Here is a 27,458-nt window from a genome sequence, read left to right on the forward strand (position 1 = left end):
TCCCTACAGGATCACAATTCAGGCACTTGGCAACCCATTCGCATTTACAACTGTTTGCAGTGTCCCGCAGTCACATGATTACTAGATATGACACCATTCGCTGTTTTCCACCAAAAAAAAAATATCATTGATTAAACTGGATTCACATTTACAAGCATGTGATTCGACTTATGGTAACTGTAAAAAAATGGTCATAAAATTGATTTTGTATGATGGTTGATTTATGATTGCAATTTACAAAAAAAAAAATCTCATCTCAATTGTGATAAGTCAAGGATTACTTATAAGCAGAATGTATTTTATAATACTAGCAAAATCTAGCTTTACTATAGATGCTATTTGTCACATAACATTGTTGTTGTTATTTAAATTTATTTGCTGCCCATCTCGCCACAAGGAGGGTCTAGGAGGCTTACAACATTGAGTCACATGGGATAGTGAAACAAAATAGCTGATATTTTAAATAAATCTTAACATTCCAAAGTAATGGGCCGAGGTGGCGCAGTGGTTAGGGTGCAGTACTGCAGGCCACTTCAGCTGACTGCTATCTGCAGTTCGGCGGTTCAAATCTCACCGGCTCAAGGTTGACTCAGCCTTCCATCCTTCCGAGGTGGGTGAAATAAGGACCCAGACTGTGGGGGCGATAGGCTGACTCTGTAAACCGCTTAGAGAGGGCTGAAAGCCCTATGAAGCGGTATATAAGTCTAACTGCTATTGCTATTGCTATAATGTAAAATTACTCAGTTCAATTGTTCACCCTTCATTGCAATTCCAAACCACTGGCTAATTGAGCAAGTAATCAAAAGAACAAAATAGAACAAAAGGGACATTACCTGGATACACACTGGGAGGGGATGGAGTAGGGACAGCAATAGGGACACCGACACTTCCACTCCCACTGTTCTCTCGACTGCTGCTCCTACTGCTGGGATGGCTCCCTCCGCTGCTTCCGCTGCTGCTAAAAGAAATCCAAACCGCCAAAGTAACTATATTCCATTCCCTAACAGGTAAACCACAGCTACACGACATTTATAGAAGCTTGCTAAATTTGCCCATTTCAGATATGTTTTTAAAATGCCTTGCCAATGCCTCAGCTAAAATTAGGAAACTTCGTTCAGGATTAATAGTACAGATGAAATGATCAGAAACAACTTCAGGAGCATTTTCTGAAAATCTTGGTAAAATGGACCTTTGGTGGAAAGAAATTGTTTTCATTTAAAGTGCATGACGCTCTTTGAAGTAAAAACATCCATGTATAAAATAGTTTTCTTTGTAAATTGCCGTAAGAGCCTTCTAGTATATGCTAACATATTTTTTCCCCCTTGTGTACTGCTGGCCTGCTCTGCAGGTTGATTCCACACTGCAAAAACTATTTTACCAAGGTTATTTTCCTACCCTTACAATATACTTTCTAAGGGTCAACAGAAATAAATAATATTAGCCACATTTCAAGTCAACTGAACTACACATTTGTTTAAAATTGGCAGCACTTTCACAAGCATCAAAATTCCACCATTTCAGAATGTTGTACGTTAACTTCACAGTTGCAGTATTCTTGTAAGCAGGTACCACATTTTAGAAGCTGTGTATCACACCGGTTATAAAGAGAAAGTATGCAGTAAAAATAAATACATCAGATACAATCGTATATCTGTTACACAATGCAGTAGTGTATTGTATATATTGCTTTTGAACAAAACAAAAACCTGTTCCAAGACAAACAACGTCACACTACACAACACGTAGTATAAGCAGCATGGTGTCTCTCTATCTCCCGATGGATTTCCCAGGAAATCACATGAATTTATGAAGCTCTAAGTGGAGGGGTGGGGGTGGAGTGGGGTGGGGTGGTTAAAAGCAGATTGCTATAAACCGAGTTTGTCTCAATTATTGTTAATATTTTGCGCAGGAGCAGAGTGAATACCTGTAAGTGCGATTCCTCTGATTCACAGAAGCTGTTCTAACAGGGCTCTGCTGCGAGGGAGCGATATTACGGGTAGGGCTAGGTACATAGTCATTTGGTACCACTGGAGGACGCACTGGCTCCAGTGTGCGATAGGGAGAGTGACGCCTACACAAGAAAAACATGTATGGAAGCAATTTCAGACAATGAAATACAAAAACCTTTTGGCCAAGGCAGTGCAGAATTCCTGCTAGATTGGTCTGTTCAAAAATGCACAGGGCTGGATCCAATGCACTGCAGGAGTAAGTAGCATATGTGTAGGATTTCCTTAGGCCCAGCTTGCCCAGCTGGCATCTATGTAGATAATTCACAAAGGCATCCATGCATGCCTGCCATAAACTATTTCTCCCTCCCTCTTTCCTCGAGATTATTTATGTACTGGGGCAGAAAGGACAGATGGGTTTAGGTTATAAGAGGCATGCACAGAGTTCCTATTCCCCTTGGTGGTCTGTCATGCTACGTGTAACAGGCATCCCTAGGCAGAAGAAAGGAAGGGAGAATAGGATTCTTTGGAGATAAAAAAAAATTTCCCCACATTATGGTACAGGGTCACGAAATTTTCTATTCATCTACTACAGGTTATTCAGGCTGTATTTCCCCCCAAATACAGCAGAAAATAGTGTACAGCTATTCAAACTGCAAGCACTAGCCCAAAGGCTTCCACAGAATGATTATGCAACACCTCTTGGTGATATTATGCTTGCAAGAAAGATGCCTTCAAACCCCAGATTGCAGCTTTTAAGTACCTTTATGCCAAGAGACAATTGCAAAAGTTGAGAGAAAGTTTTAAGATTTCCCCTTTACATTCTCTCCCTCCACCTTCTGATGTAAATGCAATTGTACTTACCCAATAGTTCCTTTCCCTGACATTGGTGGACTGGGTGGTTTCTGGGTGGGTGGTGTGGTACGAGGCAGACCACCCATTTTCATATTCTGCGTGCTAACCTGTGTAAGAGGTAATGGGGAAAAAAAATAACCTCACAAACTTTTCAGATTTAAACAACGGTCCTCAAAGACTTGATCTACTACATTAAAGAGACAAGGAAATGTGCAAATCAAAAGAAAAAGAAAAAAAAACCTAAACTAGTCATACATACGTGTGCTAACTCTACCCTTCTTAAAATTATTAGGTGCACTTAAAGTGTGGTCGTATGTGGTGTGGTTTTGAGACAGTTTGCCTAAGGCCATCACATTTACATTTAGAATAGATCAATGACTATCTATGTGAAAGTTGTTGAGCCTTTCTAGGGTTAGGGTTAGGTTAGGAGTTTTAGACAAATTATCATTCCAATAATGCAATACTGTAGTTGTCTACTCCAGTGAGATTGGAAGGTAACTGTGTCTGAAACATTTTACTGGCTTTGCTTTAATTATGCTATATGCATGTGAGTTTTTCAACTACATGTAATCCATTACATACTCAAAAGCTGGTTTGGAGCCTGATTCTCACTACACATACTCTTGGTAACAAATACAAATTTACAACTGCATATTATGTGAAAACCCAATATGATTTTACTGCCTCTGAGCAGTGTCTTTCAGGAATAGTTTTCTTTTCATTAATGCCTTACATATAATTTTATCAGATATTCCAAGGAAGTCCTGAAGTGTATGAGGCCTCATTAATAGGTTTTATAACAAAATTGGAATGAGAAACATGAATCCAATTATCTTTTCAATCCAATTAATCATATATCACCATTTGTTACAGGGATGCAAAGGTTTGCTGGAGACAACAGCAACAGGAAGTAGTGATAAATGCCAACCTAACGGCTTCCCTTGCCCTTCCCATATAAGGTCCTTTCATCATCATCATAAGAATTCTATTCAGTCCCTCTCCCTTTATATGGCTTGTGATGTAAATCTTCCTAAGCCATTTCCCCAAGAATATTGAGATGGGGGATTCATTCTTGACATGAAGAGCAGAAGAATATGACCCAAAGGACAGGTACTAAATTTAAATATAGTTGCAATTATATAAAATTGCTGAAGCCATACTTAATAAAACAGAAATAAACTGTTTACTAATATCATACATTCAAAGGGCAATTAAAATTTCAAGCATGTAGCTTTTGAAGGGACGGTTCATTCTGAGCTTATAGGATAAAAAATCCAATATTGCCCCAAAGGAAAAATAAAATAAAATAAACCTTGAAATGGTTTTCATAAGTGTTAAACATTAAATATACTTGTACATGTTAACATTAAATTCACACTGATATTACTACACTTCCAGAAGCTTCTATAAGTTGAATTCTAGAAAACATATCATGATGTGTTATATAACAAAGGATAAATACATTTGTATTTATTATGTTGCTGGGATATTATTAATTTTTGTTCTTATTTTTACCATGAACATTTTAATGTATAATTGTATTGCAGCAATTTGCAAATAAAGTAGCATACAAGACTGTAAAAAAATATTTTCCTTACTTAATAGTAAATACAAAAAAACCCAAGTTATAATTAGTGTACTAATTACCTCAATTTTTCAGTTAATAATTTTACTGATCATATCAGTAAATCAAACTATATAAATGATGCTATAAATTCAAAGTATAAACAGTAAATGTTTCATGTTCAACATAATGTTTTATGAAATAAGCAGGATTTTTATCAATCATAAATATGACAGAAATCGTGATTATTTCTCTGTTGATTAAAAAAAGCTCATTGTGAAGGAATCACTGGAGGCTCAGTCAATTTAGGTTTAAAAACTGGGATTTGACATGGCGTTTGGAAAGTTCTTCAACTGTATTTCCTTACCATAAAAGCATCACTAATAATGCATTCACAGTGTCTGTACGTTTATGGGACACCCTACAATTTAAAGCTTCTCAATTTATCTAAAAAAAATATAGAAGGTAAGGGATGCCTTTACAATAAATAAAGCCCATGAAGTGTGATATTCTGCAGCTACCATTATAATGGAATGTTATGAAACCTGGAGGCGATGGAAGCTATATCTAATATTTGGATGGCATCAAGTTTAAACAAGATTGTCAATGCTAATAATTAATTAGCAGTTAATATATGCAGAATACTTGGCAACTTTAGATTATCTATATACAATATCCAGGGAATTAGTGCCAAATATACGGAACTATTAATTCAAGATTAGTGAATATATTCTAAGATTTTTCTAAAAAAATCTTCCAGCAAGTATAAATGCACACAAGTTGCTTCGCTATTCCTCACAACATCAGCAATATAGGAGAGAAGTAATAGTGGTTGTGGTGACGTTAGTAAAGACCATGTGAGGCATGTAATGGCTGTGTCCAGGGTTTTATGGATTACCTCAGAAGGAAATATGTCCTCTGTTTTCTTATTTTTGGTAGACTGCCTTTCAGATATTTGTTAGACATGCTGTGATACATCGACATTTAAGACTGTCAATTGAGAATATGTATTCACTTTCAGAAAAAAAATGGCCAAATGCAATAGTCAATACCCTGCCATCAAAATATTTATCTGCTAAGGGATGAATAAAACAAAAGATTTAAGCACAGTTCTCAGCTCAACTAACGTTCTAAAACTAAGGTGTGTTAGGCATAAGTGCAATTTCTTGTCATCAGTTATATACTGTCTTTTTTTAAAAAAAAAAATCAATTCCACATTATTAAATCACCAACTCCTCCAGGGGTAAGGATACAGTAATTTCCCTAAGGACAATCCCACAAGAACTTTGTAAACTACATTAAAGTGAGTAGGTGAGTAACTGAAGATTATAGTTAGCACAATACAGAACTGAACTCCAAATGCATGTACTAGTTAATGACATGATAAAAGTCACTACGTAAATAAGCCAAAGTTGGCAGCACATGCTACTCGGTACCGAATCCCATTATGTCCAATTCAGCACAACGTTAGGAGCCCCATTGTCCTTTCATCTTTCATCTATATCTCTTACGTTAGCCACAAGGGACGAATTTCCAGCACTAGATTGAATTTCATGAGGTCTGTTCACATTCTTAAAGCAACGAAGGTTACTTATAAAGTATAATCAAAGGGCTCAGGATAATTAGGAGATTGATTTTGGTACTTAAAATATTGTTATGTCTACTCCTACTTTATATCCTCCCCCCAAAAAAGGGAAGAATTTACTCAGTGCATGACTCTGTCGAGCCAATTGTCTAATTTGTGGGCAATTAGTTCTGTGCACTCAAGGAGTTTGATTGTAAATGGACTTTAAGCACAATTCTGTTCTATATTACTTAACTGTAAACATATTGGGCATGAGCGTATTTTAATATAAAAATACTGAGAACATTAAAAGTAACCTTAAATCCTACTAAATATAATGAAGACAACAAACATAGCAGAAAATATATAAATATATATATATTTCCAAAGGAACTACAATATGTAGATCTGCAACACCAGCCCAACAGTAGGAGTGGTGTAGCAGTTCAAAAATTTGCTTAATAATTGATAATATAACTTCAAAACATATAAAATAAAACATGCCCCAAGTTATATTTGATTTTGCAAACTAAAATAAGTTTGCAAATTCAAACTTGGCTCATAAATGAGATCAAATCACATCATATAAATAATAATATATTATTACACAGGGGGAGAGAAAACCTGTCACAAACGTATGTTTATATTTTTTATATAAAATCTGATTGCTGAAGGCCTTGCTAGTTATCTAGTTCTTTCAGCATCTGGCATATTTTTAAGGCACAAGAAACATATTAAAGATTACTTTCTTCCCATGAGTTTGCAAGAAGCAAAAATTCTCCCCATATGTAATAGTCTCAAATATAAGAATGAAATCCAGCCCTGATGTTTCTTACCTTAAATCTAAGCAACCACTTAATGCATAAATGAAGCAAATAAAAGAGGTAAGGAAGAAAAGCATTGAAAGGTTAGTTGAAATTTCAGGATATGAAGAAAGAAGGGAGAAAGAAAAGTTAAGCACTTAGCATCAACTAAATAATGTACCAATAGGTCATAGAAAGAGTGATTAAAGCAGGTGTTTATGAATAAAGGTTTTCAAAATGAATAATGTTTTAAAATATTATTAACAGAATTTGTTAACAAATCTGTTAACAAATAACAATGATAAATTGAATTCTAAATTATTATTCTGCACATGTAGTATATTCATAAATCTCATACGTGCTAAAAAGAAAAAAAGTTCACCCAATAATGATTTTGGGGGCTATGGAAATCCTTCAGAAGAAGTGGTTCAATCCATACTAAAACAAAGTTCTCTTTAGATCATTAAAGCAGTGGTATCTTTTTCCAGGCTCCCACACCTGCTGTGTCAGCTATCTCTATATACCTGTACAAACCAAGCCGCTTCCAGTTGCTTTTTGGCTGGCTTGCATGCACACCCATGCAGAGACAACTGAGTAGAGCTTCTGAATGTACAAAAGGACACCGCTGTTTTAATAAATCAAAAAGAGATTCTTTATACATGATTTCTTATATTCTGAAACACCTTCGCACACCTTAGAAAGAATTTATTCAACTAAAAAGGATTTGCTATCTGTTTGTGGCCCAGCAGGAGCCGTTGGAGCTGCCACCAGACTCCGACAGCGAGGGGCCCTCTGAGTCAGCTCTGGAGGATGTGGAGGACCCTGGACAGGGTTCCGACTCCGAGCAGGGTGCAGAGAGGCTGGTTGGCCACCAGGAGGCACCTGAGCCTTGGACCAGTTGGGAGGAGACAAGGGAGAGTGAGCCGGAGGCCAGTAGTGAGTTGTTCTTGGATGCACGCCATCGAAGAGCTACTAGGCATCAGGAACAGATACAGGAGGTAATTGCACTCAGCTGGTAGTAATTAGGCTCCTCTCAAGACTATAAAAGGAATGCTTGTGCACACGCCCCTTTTGGAGGAGTCAACGCATTAACTAATGTTGGAGAACTGTAGTGTTAGCTTGGCAGGCTGGATTGCTGCCACGGTTTATCTGTGCTGGATTGCTTGCTGCCAAGGACCTGTCTGTTAATAAATTCCGTAAAATATCTTTGGCTCAGCGTGCTTTGGTGTGGGACGAGGGGGGTCAGAACAGCTATCTATCCATTCTTCTATTGCTAAATCTATTAAATATTCTGATGAAGTACATGCTCCTACCCACAATTATAAAGTTACTCGCAAATAATAATCTTTCACTTGGTTAAAAAAAGCCTAGCAGCTTGAAAACCGGGGACCCTTACCAGGGAGGCGTGTCAAACTCAGTCAACAGAACTAGCAGGCTAGAATTGCCCATCCTGGCCTCTCCCGTCGATCCAATGGAGAAATAGTTGCTTTGGAGCACACAGAATCAGGGTTCTCAAACAGGTATCACACGTAACTTATAAACTGGACACCCTTTCTGTTTAAGGCTTTCTGCTTTGTACAGATAAAGTAGGGCATTATAAAAATCTGTTCTATATAATTTTCCGTAAATATTTTTTTTTATTTCTAAGTACTTTTATTTTGGTTTTCTATCTATAGCATTCATGTTACATAATAATTAAATTAATTGCTTGTATACTCCCTTAAAATTAGGTTTGATTTGGTCATTACCTCCACTATTAATTAGCATTATCTTGTAGGTAGGGGCAGCGACTGAACTGCATTTAATCAATCTATCCGCCAGCACAAGAGAAACAGTTGGCAAAGCAGATTTCCCTTTTCTGTGTCAGCAATCCACATTCCTTAATCTGCTCCAGGACATTAATTAACATTCCAAAACAGATTTAGAAGATATAAGGAAGAACAGGAATTTTTGATATTAGACAGAACTCATAATGATTACCAAAGATGGTACAACATGGCTATATATTTTTGCTGTTGTTGCAAATTAAACTTGCATTTCAAATATTATTTCAGATAGTGCAAACTGACATACATATATTTGATTATTGTTTGCCTCCAGGATGGCATTATTGAAAGAAAGAACCAAACATGCCATCTCATAAATCAAAGATTTTATGTTATTTCTACAATCCAAATGGAGATATGTATAACAGCCACAGAAACTCTCTCTATTTGTTTTATAAAACCTGAAGACATGATAGCGATAAGAAAAATATCTGGTTTACTCTATATATCATCTTCACCATACGACTGTCCTACGCATGCAATTTTTAGAAAATTTATTAATGTTTAAAGTGAGAATTTCAGTCAAAGGTTATTGTGCACTTTCAGAATTGTTTTATATTATATCAACATAGTAAATATTTTCACTGAAGAAAGAAGCATTTAAATGAATTTCAAATTTAATAATCTTCACCGAAGAATCTGAATCATTACATTCTGGATTGTGAAGTAAACAGTAAGCACTTAATTCAGGAAGAACCGCACAAACAAATGCATTTCTTTGCAAAGTAAATTAATTCCCTAGAAAATAGTACTTCATATTATTTTGCCCTTTCTGCTAGTATGCTAAGCACTGTAAATTGTTCTTTACATTAACTTTTTCCTTCTCATTGGTGTTTTCACATCTTTTAATTACTTCGTATATTTTAAGGTTGTATTCCAGAGATGCATGCAAGAAAATGAACAAACTTTACACATGCAATTAAATTTGTAGCTACACAGTGCATGCATACAAATTCAGTATGTAATTCTATCTGTAATTTAGCAACACTTAAATCATAGGTGTTGTTAGAGCCACATACCCAGTAGATCCTAGATATCTTCTCTGGTTTATCTTACTTTTCTGTTTTAAAGGGATATTCAAAGATTAGCTCCTTAATTTTGTTTATTATCTGGAATTAACTGACTCCAGAATCAAGAGAGTAGGCAGCAGACAAATCCATATAATAAATATAAATAAATTGGTCTGACCAAAGGATTAATATCATGCTTGCAATGGTATTATAACAAGAGTTTAGTTCACAAGCAAACAGAAAAGAAGTATTACATTGTCAATCAGTTCTGCTTGATAACTAAATCAAAATCAAGGAGACAAATGAATTTAATTTTTTGCTCATTGAGACACAAAGAACAATACAGTATAGAATCAATAATATAACAGGTAACTAAACCATGCTATTAATTGAAGAATATAAGGCAGCCTCTCCCCACAACCATTTTTGCATTCTTAAAACATACAAGCAGATTAATACATTTGAATTATTTCATCTTTCCACTTACCTTTACCCCATGTCCAATATCATCAAGAATTGTATAATCAATAGGTTTCCTGATATAACGAACAGGTCGTTCCAAGTTGGCTGGTGCAATGATTTTGTGAGTTCTTGAAGTGTTTTTGTTTGTAGTCAAGATGCCAATTTCCCTTCTAGCCACTTTTTCTTTGTGTATATCAACTGTCTGCAGGCATAATGAATATATGTTCTTTAAAATCATCATTAAAGATCATTAAATAAAACAGCTATAATTGTTACACATTTTATTTCTTTTGGTATAATAACATTTAATTTCATACAAAAATTTCTGTGATCTACAGAATAGTCCTTATACTAATGCTGTATTAAGTAATTAAAGAAAAAAACAAATTCTTTTAAAATACAAATGACATTGTTAATTGAAAATAATGACATAAATTTTCATAACAGTTACATTTTCCCTAACATTAAGTGGAAAATATACTCCTTCTAGAAACATGATTCTATGTTCATGAATAATGTTATGTGATTAATAGTGTTACATCATGGATTCCTTCTATAGTCTTTTCTAAATACCTATGTCTGCTGCCCTCTAAGATCTCTACAGAAAGTTAACATTAGATACAACTGTGCAAAACATACTACTTCCATTCACTGTCCCAATATGACTTCCTGGAATGAAATTAATAATTTATGCCATGCTTGCTAATATTGTTTTTATCTAATGTGAGAGTGTCGTAGAAAACAATTATATTTTCAGTTCTTTGTAGAAATATTTTTTAATGCTATAGGTCCCAATGGGTAAGGCTCAATGAGTAAGCTCATTGCCATAATTGAACATTTTGGGAAATTGGCAATTCAGATTAAACTTGTTAGCAAATGATCCCAAGGAAATAATATAGTAATATTCAGCATTTGTTACAGTAATCATACATTTCAAGTATAAATTTTACACTGTAAAGCTGGGTAATGAAGTCTTTTTTTAATTATTCAAAAAGTGCCTATTTTATTTTCTTCAAGAAAAATAATTATATTTCAATAAGAACCAAAGACAGCAGATTGTATCTGCCTGTACGTGAAACAGTGCAAGATTCTCTGTGTTACATTAAGCCTTAAATATAAAGTGTGTAAACATGTTATCTTACTTGGGAAATGTGGTTGATTGACGATTCCATTCGCCTAAGCTGGGATGCCTGGATATCCAGCATTTGCAGAACATTATTTGCCAAAGTGTTGATCAGATAAGCTACACTAGCTAAGGATTGAGTTGTGTATGCTTTGGTTTCTTCTAGAGCCCGTTGTTTATCTGGTGACTAAAGAAAAAACAGTAATCAAAACTGTACATTTTTCATATACAATCTGCATCTACCAACTTTTAAGCCAATACACATATTATAATCACTTCTCACATCTTCTTTCTTAGGTCAAATTGTTCTTTCATGTTTTATTATATAAATTGCTGGCATCAGAGAAAAGATTAAAAAAAAACTGGCTTGAAGGAAAAACTGACATATAGAGATAGGAATTTCCTACCTCTAATTGATTTCAAACCATTTATGAACCATTTATCACACCTGGTAATTCTGAGCAATCAACAATTCATTAAAATGCAAAAAAAAATGATCTATTCATTGGCAATTTAGTTCCAGGTATTGTTCATATTCAGAAGAAAAAAAGCATTTCTGTTTTTTCAGTTTCCAAATTATTTGATAATTTAAAATGCATTACAGGTAGTCCTCGACTTATGACCACAACTGGGAGCAGAATTTATCTGGTGACTTGTTAAACCTGACAGTTATTAAATGAGTTTCACATGATTTTACAATCTTTTTTATTATTTTTTGCAACCACATGGTCATTGAGTGAAAATGGTTGGCCGGGAAAGTTGCCAATGGTGATCACATGGTTCTGGGGCACTGCAACTATTGTAAATACATGCCAGGTGTCAAATGCTGAAATTTTGATCAGGTGACTCTGGTGATGCTGCAATGATCATAAAGACAAGGATTGGTCTCTTCATAAGTCCCTTTTTTCAGCGCCACTGTAACTTCAAACAGTTGTTAAATGAATGGTTATAAGTCAAGGATTTTCTGCGCTGTACAACTAGTCCTTGACTTATAGTTGTAAAATGAATTTATTCATTTAGTGACTGTTCAAAGTTACAACAGCAATGAAAAAAGTGATTTATGACTGTTTTTCATATGACCGTTGCAGCATCCCATGGACACAGGATCAAAATTCAGACCCTTGGCAACTGGCATGTATTTGTAATGGCTTCAGTGTCCTGGATGTGATCATGTGATCACCTTTTGCAACCTTCTGACAAACAAAGTCAATGGGGAAGCAGATTCATTTAACAATCAGGTTACTAACTTAACAACTGCAGTGATTCACTTAACAAATGTAGCAAAAAGGCTGTAAATTTGGGAAACTCACTTAACAACTGTTTTGCTTAACAGAAATGTTGGACTTAACTGGCCCTAACAGTTGATGTCTACCTTCAACTGACTTGTTTATCAGCAAGAAAATATTGATACATAATTCTACTACTACTTTAACCAATCTCAAGTGTATTCTTTACTACTGTAAGTTGACTACCTGAAGTCAGCTAACACTGACTTCAATTATATAATTCAAAGCTTAACATTTTATTTTTTAAAGTAGTGCTGAGTGCAACCTATCAAAGCGGGCTCACTTGAAATACTAAAAGAGCATGTTATTGGCATTTTCACAAAATAGCTACCAAAGTACTATACTTCACAATATACTACGTTTCCCCAAAAATACGACCTGTCCTGAATCTAAAGCCTTGCCACATTTTTTGTGTGGGTAAAAATATAAGCCCACCCCCAAAAATAAGCCCCCTGGACAATCCCCTCTCCGGCCAGGCAGAGCACCACTCGCCAACCTAACGGTATCCCAAAGGCACCAAGCCGTGGGAACGAGGTGGGGGACAAAGGGGCTCACGTTGCTTGTGCTTTTGGGGTACCGCTAGGTCGGTCAGCGGCGCTGAGCCCAGCTGAAGGGGGGGTGCCAGGCAGCTCCTCTCTTGCGAGCGGGCTCCCGAAGAGCCGGGCACAGCCTCAGGGTCGAATGGCTGTGTTGCGCTGTCGCAGGAGCAACAGAGCAGCTATAAGGTGACCACACTCGTGAGCAGCCGCCTGGCAACCCCCCTTTCCAGCCGGGAAAAGTGCCGCTGACCGATCTAGCGATACCCGGAAGGCATCAAGCAACGCGAGTGTCTGTTTGCCGCCCTCCGCCTTCCACAGTTTGGCACCTTCGGAATGCCCCTAGGTGAGTGAATGGGGCTCTGCATTGCTGGAGAGGGAGGTTACGCGAGTGGCTTTTCCGCTCCCTGCTTGCACGACTCACAGGCTCGCAATGCCCTTGGCTAACTCTACAGTACCTGCAGAGCCAGGGCATCTCTGCTACTTGTGCCGCCCGCCGCTTGGGTATTTTTTTTCGGCTTTCAAAGCACAGAGGATGGATGCCGCTCTGGGAGTACGCTCTATGGTTGTACGCTACCATAGAGCATACTTCCAGAGCAGCATCCGTCCATGACGCTAGATCGGTCAGCAGCGCTGTGCCTGGCTGTAAAGGGGGTTGCCAGGCGGTTGCTCGCAAGTGTGGTCACCTCATGGCTGCTGTGTTGCTGCTGCGACAGCGCAACACAGCCATTCGACCCTGAGGCTGTGCTCGGCTCTTTGGGAGCCTGGTCGCAAGGGAGCAGCCGCCCAGCAACCCAAAAACAAGAAGCTCTACCCTTTAATAAGCCTAAGGCCATATTTCTTGGGTCAAAAAAATATAAGACACTGTCGTATTTTGGGGAAAACACGATAGATGAGCTGGTAATGTTGCGATACATGACACCCTCCAGCAGCTTTTTAAAAAAAGTACTAGGCTTGGATGCCAAAAGCATGAGTTTGCATGCTATTGCGTACGTTCGCATGCCCACCCCCATAATTTAATGCCACCACCACTGCAGCATGCACCATGCACATGCATATGTCACACACCCCGCTGCCCCACGTATACGCACACGGCTTTTTTGGAGCTTGGGGAGGGTGAAAACATCCTCCCCGCCCCCCTGGAGGTTTTCCGGGGGCCTCCAGAGGGCAAAAAACAGTGAGTATTTTCAAGTTTATATATATAGACAAGAAGCAATTGTAAATTGTGTATGAGTTAAACTGAGGTGGGGGCCCTTTAACTCCATATCATTTGAACCTTCCTGAAGCTGGGATTGGAGCTGCTGGATATAAAGGGTGAGTCAGAGAGACAAAGAGACTGAGGTGGGGGCCCGCGCGCCTAACAAATTACTAGTCTACATAGACAGATTACCTATCTAGAATCTCTAATCTGTGCTCTCCAAGCAGAAACTAGGTGTCTACTTCGGCCATTCCACGCTATGGAGATGCCACGCTACCAGCCCCCTCTACCACAAAGATCTTGCAGGAGAAGAGCAGTCTGGACAACCGTGGGATCTGGCAGGTTGAGAGCTGTGAACCATAAACACAAAGCTTTTGCTGTGACCCAACAAAACAGATATAGTGCCCTTGCTGACCTTACTGGGGACACTAAAGAGATAGGTCAAGGTAGCTGTGATAATGATGACTCAAATAAGCAGGGGATCATGGTCCAAAATGAAGAACTTTCTTCAGAAAGGCGAAATGGGGAACCAGGTATCACACATCAGTCGCAGAAGAAGAGCAAGGTATGCAAAAAGAGAAGTCACCTTCTGGTTGGTGATTCAATCGTAAGGGATGTAAACTTAGGAAAGGATATGGAGGTTTTAAAAGAGGTCTACCAGGTGCTACTGCCAGCAGAGACAAGAGGCGTATTCTTAAGCTAGTCAAGAATGCAAGTAAGGGCTGTGATGTTGGCGCTATTATACATCTTGGCACTAATGATCTGTCCCAGAAACATGTACTATCTGCGCAGAATGATTTCCACAATTTGGGGTATGAACTTAATAGTATAGGTTGTAGGCTTATCTTTTCAGAGGTTTTACCAGTATATAAGGAACAAAAAGGGAAGGGCCAGCGTGTAGCAGAATTTAATGTGTGGCTAAAAGAGTGTGTAAAAGGGAAGGCTTTGGTTTTATTAGTCATGATGCCTGTAGCTGGTCCGATGAAAAACTGTACAAAAGAGATGGTTTGCATCCATCCCAGAAAGGAACTGAGTTACTTGGCATTAAAGTCACAGATTTTCTGGATAAACATTTAAACTGAACAGCGGGGACAGAGAATTAATACAGAACATTTCTGTCCCCAGCAAACTAAAATTTATAGGGTTATAAGTACATGTAACATAGATGTTTGTGCGGGTAAGATTATCACTCCTGCTGTCAAGCAAAACTAAGCATTTAATAGTGATTGCCATACCATGTGCATGAATCATACAAGTGGCAAGAAAATAGGGGCAGTCAGGCATTACACAGGTTATGTAGACAGTAAACACAGGGTCAATCAAAATGGACTCAAATGTCTATACACCGATGCACAGAGTATGAGGAATAAACAGGGTGAATTAGAAATTCAAGTAAAAGAGGGCAGATACGATATTGTTGCCATTGCAGAAACTTGGTGGGATGAAACCCATAAATGGAACATACAGCTAGAAGGATTGAAATTATTTAAAAGAAATAGACCAAATAAAAGAGGAGGTGGAGTTATAAGAAATAACTACATCTCTACAGAAATAGAACACAACAATGATGAGAATTAACTTGAATGCATTTGGGTCAATATTAAAGGTTGGGGGGGGGGGAGACATTGCCATAGGTCTATACTACAGGCCACCCAACCAAGCAGAGGAAGTAGATGAACTTTTTGTTAGTCAGCCAACTAAGGTATATAGGAAGCACACTACAATAGTAATGGGGGATTTTAACTACTCTGACATCAACTGGGAAACCAACTCTGCACCAAGTGGAAGATCCAACAGGTTCCTAACAAACCTAGCAGACAACTTTGTTTCCCAAAAAGTGGAGAAGGGAACAAGGGGATCGGCCATATTGGACTTAATTCTCACTAACAGAGAGGAAATGATAGAAGGTGTTGAAGCCACAGGAACCCTGGGGGCAAGTAACCATGCAATATTGGAATTCAACATTATGAAACACAAGTAGTAGAACAAAGTCAAACTAGAGTCTTGGACTTTAAGAGAACTAATTTCAATACACTTAGAGAGAGCTTGGGGAAAAACTCCATGGATGAGAATCCTCAAAGGGAAAACAACACAAGAAGCTTAGATCCAGGAAACTGCAGACCTATCAGCCTGACCTCAATACCAGGAAAGATTCTGAAAAAAATAATCAAGCAATGGTTGAATGGGAAAGCACATCTCACTCTTGTGTACTTTAGGACCTGACAACCTCCAGAGAGTGTGCGTCCTTGTGTGTCACCGAAATTGTCACCTGTGACACGTGTCATATGTTCACCATCACTGAACTGCAGATTGCCTCAATTTAAAATCTATGATCCATACAGGATAGACATTGCTTTTGTAAACAGTATTAAAATCATAAGTTAATGCTAATTGCAATTTTGAGTAATTTTCTGTCAATGTGCAGAATGTTCGTATGCATTCAAAATAATCACATCTAATTTCATTTCAAGTTCAATGAGCAATTTGTTTCCTGCAAACTGCTGTCCAATAAAAAAAAAATATTTACACATTTGTCAAACATGGCAAACCACAGCATAAGTTACAGTTTTCTACATGGAAGGAACCATCTATGAAATTTCAGGTATTCTGCTCATCACTTCAGTAAGAGCATCTTTACTTTTGATTTTTCTACACTGTATAATCATTCACTTCAGAAATACATCTTCTGCTTGGGTGCAGAATTTACTGTTATTTATATGTAATAATAGCAAACACAATTGAAGAAAACATTGAATTTGCAGCGAATCAAAAAACCTGTTGTTTCACTGTTACTCTATTACTGTATTGATTGCTAAAATGCCCTTTCCAGTTGAGGACATCACTGGTATCACTGCCACAATGGTGCCATAGCTCCTACAGTTTTCCTCCCTGACCCAGTGGTATTTATTTGTTAGTTAATTATTTATGATGAGCAATTCATGCGAACAAAAATGCATGTTTAATATGGCTTGTGGACCAGAACATTTGTATTTGTAATTGCTGCCAATTACCTCCCAAAGACCCATTAGATCACACAGATTAGGCCTCCTCCGGGTTCCATCCACCAGCCAATGTCATCTGGCCACGACCCGGGGGAGGGCCTTCTCTGTGGCGGCTCCGGCCCTTTGGAACGAGCTCCCCGCAGAGATTCGGACCCTCACCTCTCTCCAGGCCTTCTGAAAAGCCGTTAAAACCTGGCTGTGTCGGCAGGCCTGGGGTCGATGAGTTCACTTCCCCTCTCGAATCGTGTGGCTGTTGGTTGTTTTTATATGCCCTGTACTTTTTGTGTAGTTTTTGTGTTTCCCTTCCCCTCCTTGGGTTTGTGCGCCGCCCTGAGTCCCGCTGGGAATAGGGCGGCATATAAATTTTTTAAAAAAATTGAGAAAGTGCTCTAATGCTTAATAAGTAGCATTCTCTTGTCCAGCAGCAAGAGAGTATAAATCAAAATTATTCCTTCAGTCTTCTTGTGGCACTTTGCCACTATTACTTCCTCTGGCCTGAAAACTAAGACTACAAAAGCATTTAATTTGAACAGTTCAAAAGACTGGATAGCACAATTTATCTTGAAGTGACAATCAACCCAAAAAAGAAACCTGTAAGTGTGTGTGACCTTTTTGATGGGTTCGCTAATTATTTCACTGATTCAAGCTAAAACTCATACCAGTAACCAGTAATAAAAAGCCAGTCCAGGTGCTAAAAATAGCAATTATCTATTGTGACATCTCCATGTGTTTTCCTCTTAATGTTATGTAATTATGAATATCTACTCAATGTTTATATATTAGTTTAACTAATTTTGTTATTCTCCCCATGTTATTTATGCCTTCAAAATTAAAGAGAGAAAAACCACAGTCCGTCCACTTACCCCATTATTTCTGTTTAGCCAGAGGTACAGATTAGGATTTCTATACCCTAATAATTCTGCAAAGCCAACAGTCTCCCTATCCAAACAGGCCGAGATAGTTTTAGCAATGTGCTATAGAAATACATGTGTGCATTTAGGATTGGCCTAGGGCACGGATGTCAAACTCGTGGCGTCATATTGCCATCATGTGATGTTTTGCAACATTTTTCCCAATTACCGAGCTGGGGTGAGCATGTATCAGCACCTCTCCATTAAATAATTAGGGAAGAAAGACCACGAGACTCCATGTGTGGAAATCAAGTGTACTTTTACTAATTAAAAATGATTAAAGGCATAGCGAAGCGAAATCTGAATATTTAGGCGCGAAAGCGATTGATATATAGAATAGCCCATTCCCCACCCCTTGGCATCACAGTTACAGTCCAATCATAATTCTCCCAAGTGTCAGGTGTGAGATAACTTTAAAAGGCATCACGAAGATGGAATGTCGGTGCCGTTAGTCCTGGCGGGAAACTCCCACGCATGCCTAGTCCGAACAGCCGGTGAACTCCAGAACCTTCCTCCAGCACAATGAGTAACCCCTCCCAAATACCATGCCCTCCCTCCCCGTTTCATGGCAGCCGAAGCAACAGCAAAGCAGAGGCTGACAGCATGGCCTGCGCATGACACATCCGGCACACTGGCTGCCATTTTGACATCCGTGGGCTAGGGGTTTTTACAACTACAATGGGATTGTAAATTGCTATTAACCAAGCACTCTTACGAGTGTAAAATAAACTCCTGACCTGGTGTTTTATGCAGAGTATGGAACTATGAGGTCTATAGCAAACAACATTCTAATTTAAATTGATTGCCACTGGTCTCCACAGGGATGTGGTAAAGTAATTAAATTAATCTTCCAACAGATACATATTCTTAAAAGAGTTATCTATTAAAATGTTATTCTCTTCAGAACGGTGGGATGTTAAAGTTAGCAAGAAACTGTATGAAACAAAACAAATTAAACTATGAAAACACACATTGTTCTAGTTACAATACAACACAAATGAAAACATCTTATGGGTTGGTTCCCTACTGTATTAAGTAATCATTCAGCACATCTTTCCTAAAAGATTAATTATTAAAATAAATTCTTACTGGAATAGTAATAAATACTCGGAGACTTTCTCTTCAGTTCTCTGAAAAAAATACTACCTTCAACTTGATCTATTCTACATTTTTGTGTATCTTGGCTTTTAACAATTGACTAAAGCTTCCAGGGAAAAAGACCGTTGTCTTACCTGAACGGTCGTTCTATGTGCGCTGCGGGAGAGTCCAAGCAGGGGTTATCTTGTCTATTTGGCCAGAGACTGGGAAGTGAAAAGCTTTGGCCACCCCTCTTCCTCTCAGCTGAGGCCTCAGTTTTTCGACGAAGGCAGGGGCCTAGAAGATGCATTGTCTCAGATTAATCCACCACCTCCAACGTTGGATCAGAAGTCTCAGGGGGGTCTCCCACAGCACACATAGAACAACTGTTCAGGTAAGACAACAGTCTTTCTCCTGTGCATTGCTTGGAGAGTCCAAGCATGGGACATGCCAAACAAAATGTCTCAAGTGAGGGAAACAGGCTGGTCCAGGGTCCCCACATCAGCATGAACCTTTGTAGCACTTTCTCCCAAAAGAAGCATCAGCCGAGGCAAACATATCCAGCCTATAGTTCTTGATGAAGGGTGTTGAAGAGACCCAGGTCACCGCTCTCTGCATCTCAACTGACATTTGTGTAGTCAAAGTGGCCGTAGTGACTGAGCTCCTGGTTGAATGAGCCATAATGTGACCTGACAAAGGCCTGGCCGGATGTTCATAGACCATTGCAATGCAGGTGTGTAACCAGTGACCTATGGTAGATAGTGTTACCTTCTTCCCCATGGATGTCGGCTGAAATGACACGAACAGAGATTCCATCCTTCGGAAGGAGGTGATTCTCCTGATGTATCTACTGAGAGCTCGTCGCACATCCAAGGTATGCCATCACCGTTCCCAAGGGTGAGTAGGTCTCAGGCAGAAGTCAGGCAGGATGACCTCCTGGGGCCTGTGGCACCAAGAGTTGACTTTGGGGATGAAGGCTTCCAACCGCAAGATGACTCTGTTTGGGTGGCAAATACAAAGGTCCTCCCTCACCGAAAGGGTCGCCAGTTCAGAAATCCTCCTGGCAGAGGAGTGCACCGTTATGCAATTCAGAACTGGCTTGGCCTGGCGCTCATAGGCCAAGGCGATACAAGCCTTCAACCAATAGCCGATGGGGTCACTTTGTGACCCATAGAGGGCAGCTGGAAGGAGATAAAGAATGACTCAGATCATCGGAACGAGGCAGTCCGTTTAATGTATCTCCGCAGGGCTCTCCGAACATTGAGTATGTGCCAACTTTGCCGCCTGGGATGTCTGGGTTTTGGACAAAAGTCCGGTAGAATGACCTCCTGGGCCCTATGGAACCAGGAGTTGATTTTTGGAATAAATGAAGGATCCAAGTGGAGAATGACTCTGTCAGGGTAGATAATGCATAAGTCCTCCCTGACCGACAGCGCTGCCAACTCCGAAATTCTCCTGGCCAATTTGATGGCTATGAGAAAGGCGGTTTTAAGAGTCAAGTGTCTGAAAGTAGAAAATCACAGTGGTTCAAATGGAGCACAAGTGAGAGCTCGTAAGATGACCGCCAGCTTCCAGGGTGAATAATGGTGAATGACCGGGGGCCTCAGATTCACGGCTCCTTTCAGGAAAGTGCAGACTCTGGTGTGCTGAATGATAGATTGATGGTTGTAAGAAGCCAAAATCATAGACAACGCTGCCACCTGGCGCCAGAGTATTGGGAGATAACCATCCTGCAGAAAGTCCACTATCTGAGGGATTGAGGCTGTGATGGAGTCAATGTGCTTCCTGGAGCACCACTTGGAGAAGGCGGCCCAGGTGGAGTAGTAAATTCGGATGGTTGAAGTTTGTCTGGAGGCCTGTCTGGTTTGGATGATCTTGCTGGAGAACCTATCCCTCTTCAGGAGGTCCCTCTCAAGTGCAAGAGGGTCAACTGGAGCCACTGAGGCTCTGGATGGAGGAAAACCCCCGGGCTGAGAAAGACCTTTTTCTTGAGGAATTCTCTAGGGCTTGGCAATGGAGGGCTGACAAGGTCAGCAAACCAGGTTCATCTGGGCCAGAAGGGAGCCACCAGGAGAATCTCCACCTCCTCTGTCAGGATCTTCCGGATTACTCTGGGAATGAGAGGCAGTGGCGGGAATGTGTCCAGGAGACCGGGAGGCACCCTCCACCAGAGGAGACTGGAACTGGGGGAAAAACCTGGGAAGGTGGGTATTTTCCAGGCGAGCAAAAAGATCGACTAGAGGTTGCCTGAACTTCAGGGACAGTTCGTGAAAAAGATCCAGATGCAGGCACCACTCTGACTGATCAGTGGTGGTCCTGCTCAGCCAGTCTATCCACATGTCGTTTACCCCAGAGATATGCTCCGCTCAAATGGAGCCAATATGTTTTTCTGCCCACCTTCCCAGAGTCTCCACTTCCACCATACACCGGGTGCCCCCCTGGCGGTTGATATGCCCCTTTGTCACCACACTGTCCGTTAAAATCAGGAGAGAGCCAGACACGCTGCTCTCAGCTCCAGTCAGTTGACGTTGCGTGACAGGTCTTCTGTGGACCACCTGCCTTGCGCTATCTGGTTGTGCAGGTGGGCGCCACAACCGAACAGGCTGGCGTCCGTCGTGATGGTCAGGCAAATGGATTCTCTGAGGAGACTTCCCTTTAACATGGCAGGGGATTGCCACCAGCGGAGGGATTGTAGAACCCTCGTCAGAACTCAAACCATGGCTGAGGAGTTTGCTTGTGTTGGCCTTTTGTAGTGGCAAGACAAACCATTGGAGTTCCCTGGAATGGAGTCTCACCCACGGCATGAAATTATCTTTCCGAGAACTGGGAAAGAAAGACAACAGACACCTGTCGCGATGCTCAAACTTGGCGTACCAGTGACTCGATGCTGGTAAGGTGGTCTTATGAGGGAAAACTTGGCAGGTCAGGGTGTCAATCATTGACCTAGGTGAAACAATCTGGTGGTGGGTGTCAGATGACTTTTCTCTAAATTAATGGAGAACCCATGATCTTTTAGGGTTCTCATTGTAATTTGGAGGTCGCACATTGCTTGTGGGAGGACAACTAGATGAGTATGTTGTCCAGGTAGCACTGGAGTCTCACTGGCCACGATCTGAGATAAACTGCTACCGCCAACAGTAATTTCCACTTGTACCTCATGTCTGTGTGCCAGTTGCGAAGCCACAGGAGGCAACACGAAGTAACATTGGAGGCCAGAGCTCTGGATGCAATTTGACAGCATTAAGAGTGGCGTTCGCTGTGTATTCAGCCACTGCTAACAGCTTATTAACATCCTGATGTAATCTAGTGTCCCTGGAAGGTAACCTAGTCAGTAAAATAAAAAAGAAGTTAAATCAAATTAAACAAAACTAAGGGAATAATGGAGAGTCCAAACTTACCTGTTCAGACTGCTGGAACCTCTTTTTCATTAATGTTTCAAAAGGTTAGAAATATGTTGGAATCTCTTTCACACACACACAGAGAGAGAGAGAATTCCAAGGACCATGGTGAAAAACACAACATTGAAAAATAGTTGCAATTTATCAAAACAAATTGGTTCAAGGTTCAAGGTCTAAAACATTCCGTATCTTAAACTTTTAAGAAAAAGATGAGCTACCGCTAGTGGCTCTGAGGGGAAAATGCTTACTGGGGTTCAATTTGGATTAGGGAGAATTTCTAAAAGCTGCTTAACCAAGTACAAAGTTTAAGCCTTATTGCACCCCAACTCCTATTTGGGGGATGTTTTGCTGGGAATATATCAGCAAAAAAATGATGATGTGCCCTCTACAATTATTTTAAAAACAAAGAAATCAATCACATTGGTAACATCAGGATAAGGCAAGAAATAAAGACCCTTTTCCTCCAAATTGCACTGTATTTATCACTGGATAATGAACTGAGGAAATTCAATGAAGAGATTTTCCTCTGCCAGCTCTTGCAACAAAGAGAATCAAGGTGGAATACTCTTGAGGGTCTTTCCCGGCACTGAATTGATGTTTAGTTAACTATTCCTGCCTTGTTTCTTCAAGGCTATCTCAATATTTCTCTACAGATGTTGTCACATAGTACATATAAGCAAGGATATATTCCCTGTTACTGTAAGTGACATTATTAAATAGTGCAATAATGCTGCCAGAGGAAATGCCCACATCTTTCTGGCTAACTAATAGCAACACTGAGAGATGAGGATTTATGGCAATGTCTCTTAACTGTCTTCTATGTTAGAAACATTGGCCAATCTCAATATAAAGGAGTAAAAGGATCTGGCAATATAATCTGGCAAATCTGCCAATAGAAGTGGGCACTGTTCAAAAAAAAAGTTAAGATTCTTTTAAACAAAAACATTTTGCAACTTTCGATACTATATTGCAGTGGTCCCCAACCTTTTTATTGCCGCGGACCAGTCAGCCTTTGATAATTTTACCGTGGCCCGCTGAGCGCGCGCAGGGGTGGGGGGGCGTTGTTCGCGACGACACATTGATTGTTTATATATCAGATTGTTTTGATTAAACAACTTTTATTTTATTGTATTTAAACATGCCTTACAAAATAAAATACAATTACATAAATATAAAGTGCTTTAATATGCCCCCCCCACCCGGACAGACTTATGTTCTTCAAAGACCATCCTGAACCCTCAACCCGGACCAACCTTTCTGCCTGCCCTCCCCCTCCCCACCACATTCGGCGGGCAAAGAACAGAGCGCGCGCGCGCGAATGCCGTGGAGAGAGAGAAAATAAATATATATATATAAATATATAACTGTTTGGGAGTAAAAGCGGGGAGGCGCACCCGGCCGGGGGGGGGGAGGAGGAGGAAGGAGGGTGGGAAGGAAGCTGGCAAGCGAAGAACAGAAAGTAATTAGCAAGGATTAAAACGACCTGCCGGAAAAAGGAGAGGGGAAAAAAAAAACACCAGATCTGACGGCTAGTGCAGCCTCCACCGGAGGGGCTGCAGAAACACACACCGCCAGTCCTGTCCTTCCTTTCCAACCAGTCTCTCCGCGCGCGCATACACACACACACACACCCCACACAAACACACACCCGCCGGCAGATATGCACGCACACACACTTTTTTTTTTGCAATTGGCAGAACTACGGTTTTCTTTCTTTTTAAAAAAAATAATTAAATGGAGGTGGGGGGGGTGTGGAGAGAAAGGGAGAGAAGCGGACACATAAAACCGAGCCGCACTCGCGAACCACAGCATGCATCTGGGTGACAAAATTGCAGGGAGAAAGCAGGAAAAGCCGAGGAGAGAGCAAAAAAAGAAAAGAGCCAGGCCAAGCGCGGCAGGGCGGGAAGGAAGGCGATGATGATTGGGGGAGGTTTGAAAAAGCAGATCCAAGCGCAAAAGTTACTGAGTCATTTCAGCGGCGGCCGGAACAGTTTTCTTGACTCCCTCCCTCTCTCCCTCTCTCTCTCCTCTCTCACTCTCTCACTCTCTCTTTCCCTGGCGATGGATCGGTGCGGGAGGGGAGAGAGAGAAGGGAGGAGACGGCGAGGGAGGGAGGGAGGGAGACAGAGCCGAGGGTGGGACCAAAGGGGGGGGAGAGAAATGCATTTAAGAGGAGCGGATTTAAAAGAATGATCATGGCCCCCGGCCGCTGCGCGGCCCGGTGCCAGGTACTCCACGGCCCGGCACCGGTCCGCGGACCGGGGGTTGGGGACCACTGCTATATTGTATGCATTAAAGAGAAACTAGCATTCTTATTGGATTATACAGATTAACCAGCTCCTTGACAAGAATATTCATATCCATGCTGTATTTTATGACTCATGATTACAAGAATAAGCTTATTCTTTAGGGCACCAGAGTACAGACGTAATCAGTGGAAGCTTATTAAAAACAGATCCGGCCTAGAAGTAAAGAGAAATTTTCCCACACAGAGAAATAAATTGGTGGACCAGTTTGCCTCCTGGGGTTGTGATTGCTCCATCACTGGTTGTGATTGCTCCATCACTGGAGATTTTCAAAAATAGACTGGATAACTATTTGAGTGGGATGGTATAAGACTCCTGCCTGGATCAGGGGGACGGGGGTTGGACCAGAAGACCCCTGAGGTCCCTTCCCGCCCCTACGTTGTTGCTATGAGTCCTCCCAAACAGTACAATCTAATGATTCTATAGTAATGCCCTGCATGGCATTAATAACAATGGGAGAATTTTTGCTACATTTTTGGGACTGGCATCATGACCACAGGGAAGATACCTTCTGACTATCCTAAAATTAAAAGTGCATTTTAAAATCATCTTTCTTTTATCTCCAAGGGGAAAAGGCAGCCTATTCTTCAGGCAGACAGTACAAATATTCAGGCACGTGGTAGAAATCTGTGTGAGATAGAGTGATGATTATTATTTTTTGTTTAAAAAGAGTAAACTTTCAGTGAGCTGCGTATGAACTGATCATCTAAATTATAACCCTTTTGTAAGAAATGAAAGATTAATTCTGTGTTATTAACCCATGCTTTTCTGCCAAATATTCTCTTCTTGGACACATTCACATGGCATAAGCATAAATCGTAACATCCCAGCTAGCTGTTCCTATTACTTTATATGCTTCTCAACAGCCACCAATGGCTAATTCAATCCTTTATCATGTCATATGCACTGCTGCTTTCACTAACTGAAAATCAAACCTAAAATATCCTACAGCTTCATTTAGCTTATTTCCTTTATTTGGTAGCACATGGGAGACATAAGAAAATGGCATGATAAGCTTTAAATAAACCAGTGGCAGACACAGGAGAAGCTTTCCAGAAAGCTGAAAGTACCATATTTTTCGGAGTATAAGACACACCTTTTTTCCTCAAAAAAGAGGCTGAAAATCTGGGTGCATCTTATACATCGAATAAAGCATTTTTTGCCTCCCGAAGCCCCGCCCCTTCACCAAAATGGCTGTACATACCCTTATGGAGGCTTTCAGAGAGTTCCTGGGGGCTGGGGAGGGCAGAAATGAGCAAAAAATGGGGCATTTTTTTCCTTTCGGAAAGCTCTTTAGTTAAAGTGATTGATGAGAATTAGATTGATCAAGAATTAGATTGATCAAGTGCTGTGCCAGCAGAAACAAAGTCTTAGGTACTGCAGGTTGTCAGCGATTTCCTTCTTCAGCACATGGATAAATACACCTGGAAACATCTACCTACCTACCTACCTACTCTCTCTCTCCCTACATACTGTATTTCTCTCTATATATCCCTCTTTCTACCTAATTACCTACCTACCTTCTCTCTCTCTTTCTCCCTTTATCTACCTACCTATCTAACTACTCTCTCTCTCTACCTACTTACTGTATTTCTCTCTGTTTCTCTCCCTCTCTATCCCTCTATCTACCTACCTACTATTTTTAAATTTGCCTCTTCAAAACCTTGGTGCGTCTTATACTCCGGTGCGTCTTATACTCCGAAAAATACGTTAATCAAGTATAATCAGAAATTTCTCCAACTAACCTTAGCTTATGCTTGTTGTGTCTCCTTCAACAGAGCAGAAGCTTAAGAAAGATAATTAATAGTCCAGAATTGATGAAGATAGTTAACTTCTTCAACTTGAATCCTGATGATTGCATAATATAGACAAAAAAACCTCAACCAGGACATCAACCAGAATGTCCGTATTTGCACTTTTTAAAAAATGGCCATTAATTGGTTGTTTCTAATCTTATCATAATGTAGAAAATTGTTTTTATAAACCTCAATTAGCAATTTTCAGGTAAAACGTTTTTTTAAATTTGGAGACCACTCCCTATTTATATTGAATATGTGTTAAATCAAAGGTTTGTCCACCAAATAGCTGGTTTAGCAGACATTAGATACAATAGAAAACTTTTCTGATCAAACTCTACTCCGTTTAATGTCTATTCCCTGTTAAATTAGCGGTTTAGCCATGAAAATGAGCGTTTTACTATAAATGAGGCCATTTGTGTTAATTATATAATTACAAAATGATGCAAATGGATGCAAATGGTGTAAATTGGTATTTAAAAGATATTCTGATTTAACACCTTGCATTCGTCCAACCAGTATATTGAATTAATGATGTACTCCAGGGGTGTCAAACTGGATTTCAAGGGCCGGATCAGCACTGTAGTTCTCCTCTGTGGACCCGGGGGGGGGGGTGTGGAGGGAGCGGAGACAAGACAGACACCTTCTGCAACACCCTGCCGGCCAAAACAGGGGACAACAGGCAGGGGCCATGTGCCTCATTTTCACCCTCACGGCCACCTGCAGCACTCTGCTGGCCAAAAATGGACCACCCTGAGGCTTCCAGGAGGCCCTGCTCAGCCCATTTTCAGCCTC

At 40.2% G+C, this 27,458-nt stretch overlaps 1 protein-coding gene across 16 annotated transcripts in view; it reads right to left on the bottom strand.

The window, feature by feature from the left end:
- ABI2 (abl interactor 2) overlaps positions 1 to 27,458 on the bottom strand; it is a 43,548-nt gene that overhangs the window by 10,508 nt on the left and 5,582 nt on the right. For 3 of the 16 annotated variants that reach the window (XM_087706953.1, XM_087706935.1, XM_087706915.1), the window contains exons 2-7: positions 11,173 to 11,340; positions 10,056 to 10,232; positions 6,766 to 6,783; positions 2,811 to 2,908; positions 1,925 to 2,071; positions 834 to 958 (exon numbers count right to left, since the gene is read on the bottom strand). In XM_087706953.1, coding sequence (XP_087563079.1) covers positions 834 to 958; positions 1,925 to 2,071; positions 2,811 to 2,908; positions 6,766 to 6,783; positions 10,056 to 10,232; positions 11,173 to 11,340 — 733 coding nt within the window. The remainder of the gene's footprint in view (positions 1 to 833; positions 959 to 1,924; positions 2,072 to 2,810; positions 2,909 to 6,765; positions 6,784 to 10,055; positions 10,233 to 11,172; positions 11,341 to 27,458) is intronic. The other 13 variants (XM_087706961.1, XM_087706923.1, XM_087706968.1 and 10 more) reach the window with 7 other exon arrangements.

This window comes from Thamnophis sirtalis, unplaced genomic scaffold (assembly GCF_051295495.1).
Source record: "Thamnophis sirtalis isolate CommonGarterSnake01/CBP01778 unplaced genomic scaffold, rThaSir2_p1.2 scaffold_1, whole genome shotgun sequence".
Lineage (NCBI taxonomy): Eukaryota > Metazoa > Chordata > Lepidosauria > Squamata > Natricidae > Thamnophis > Thamnophis sirtalis.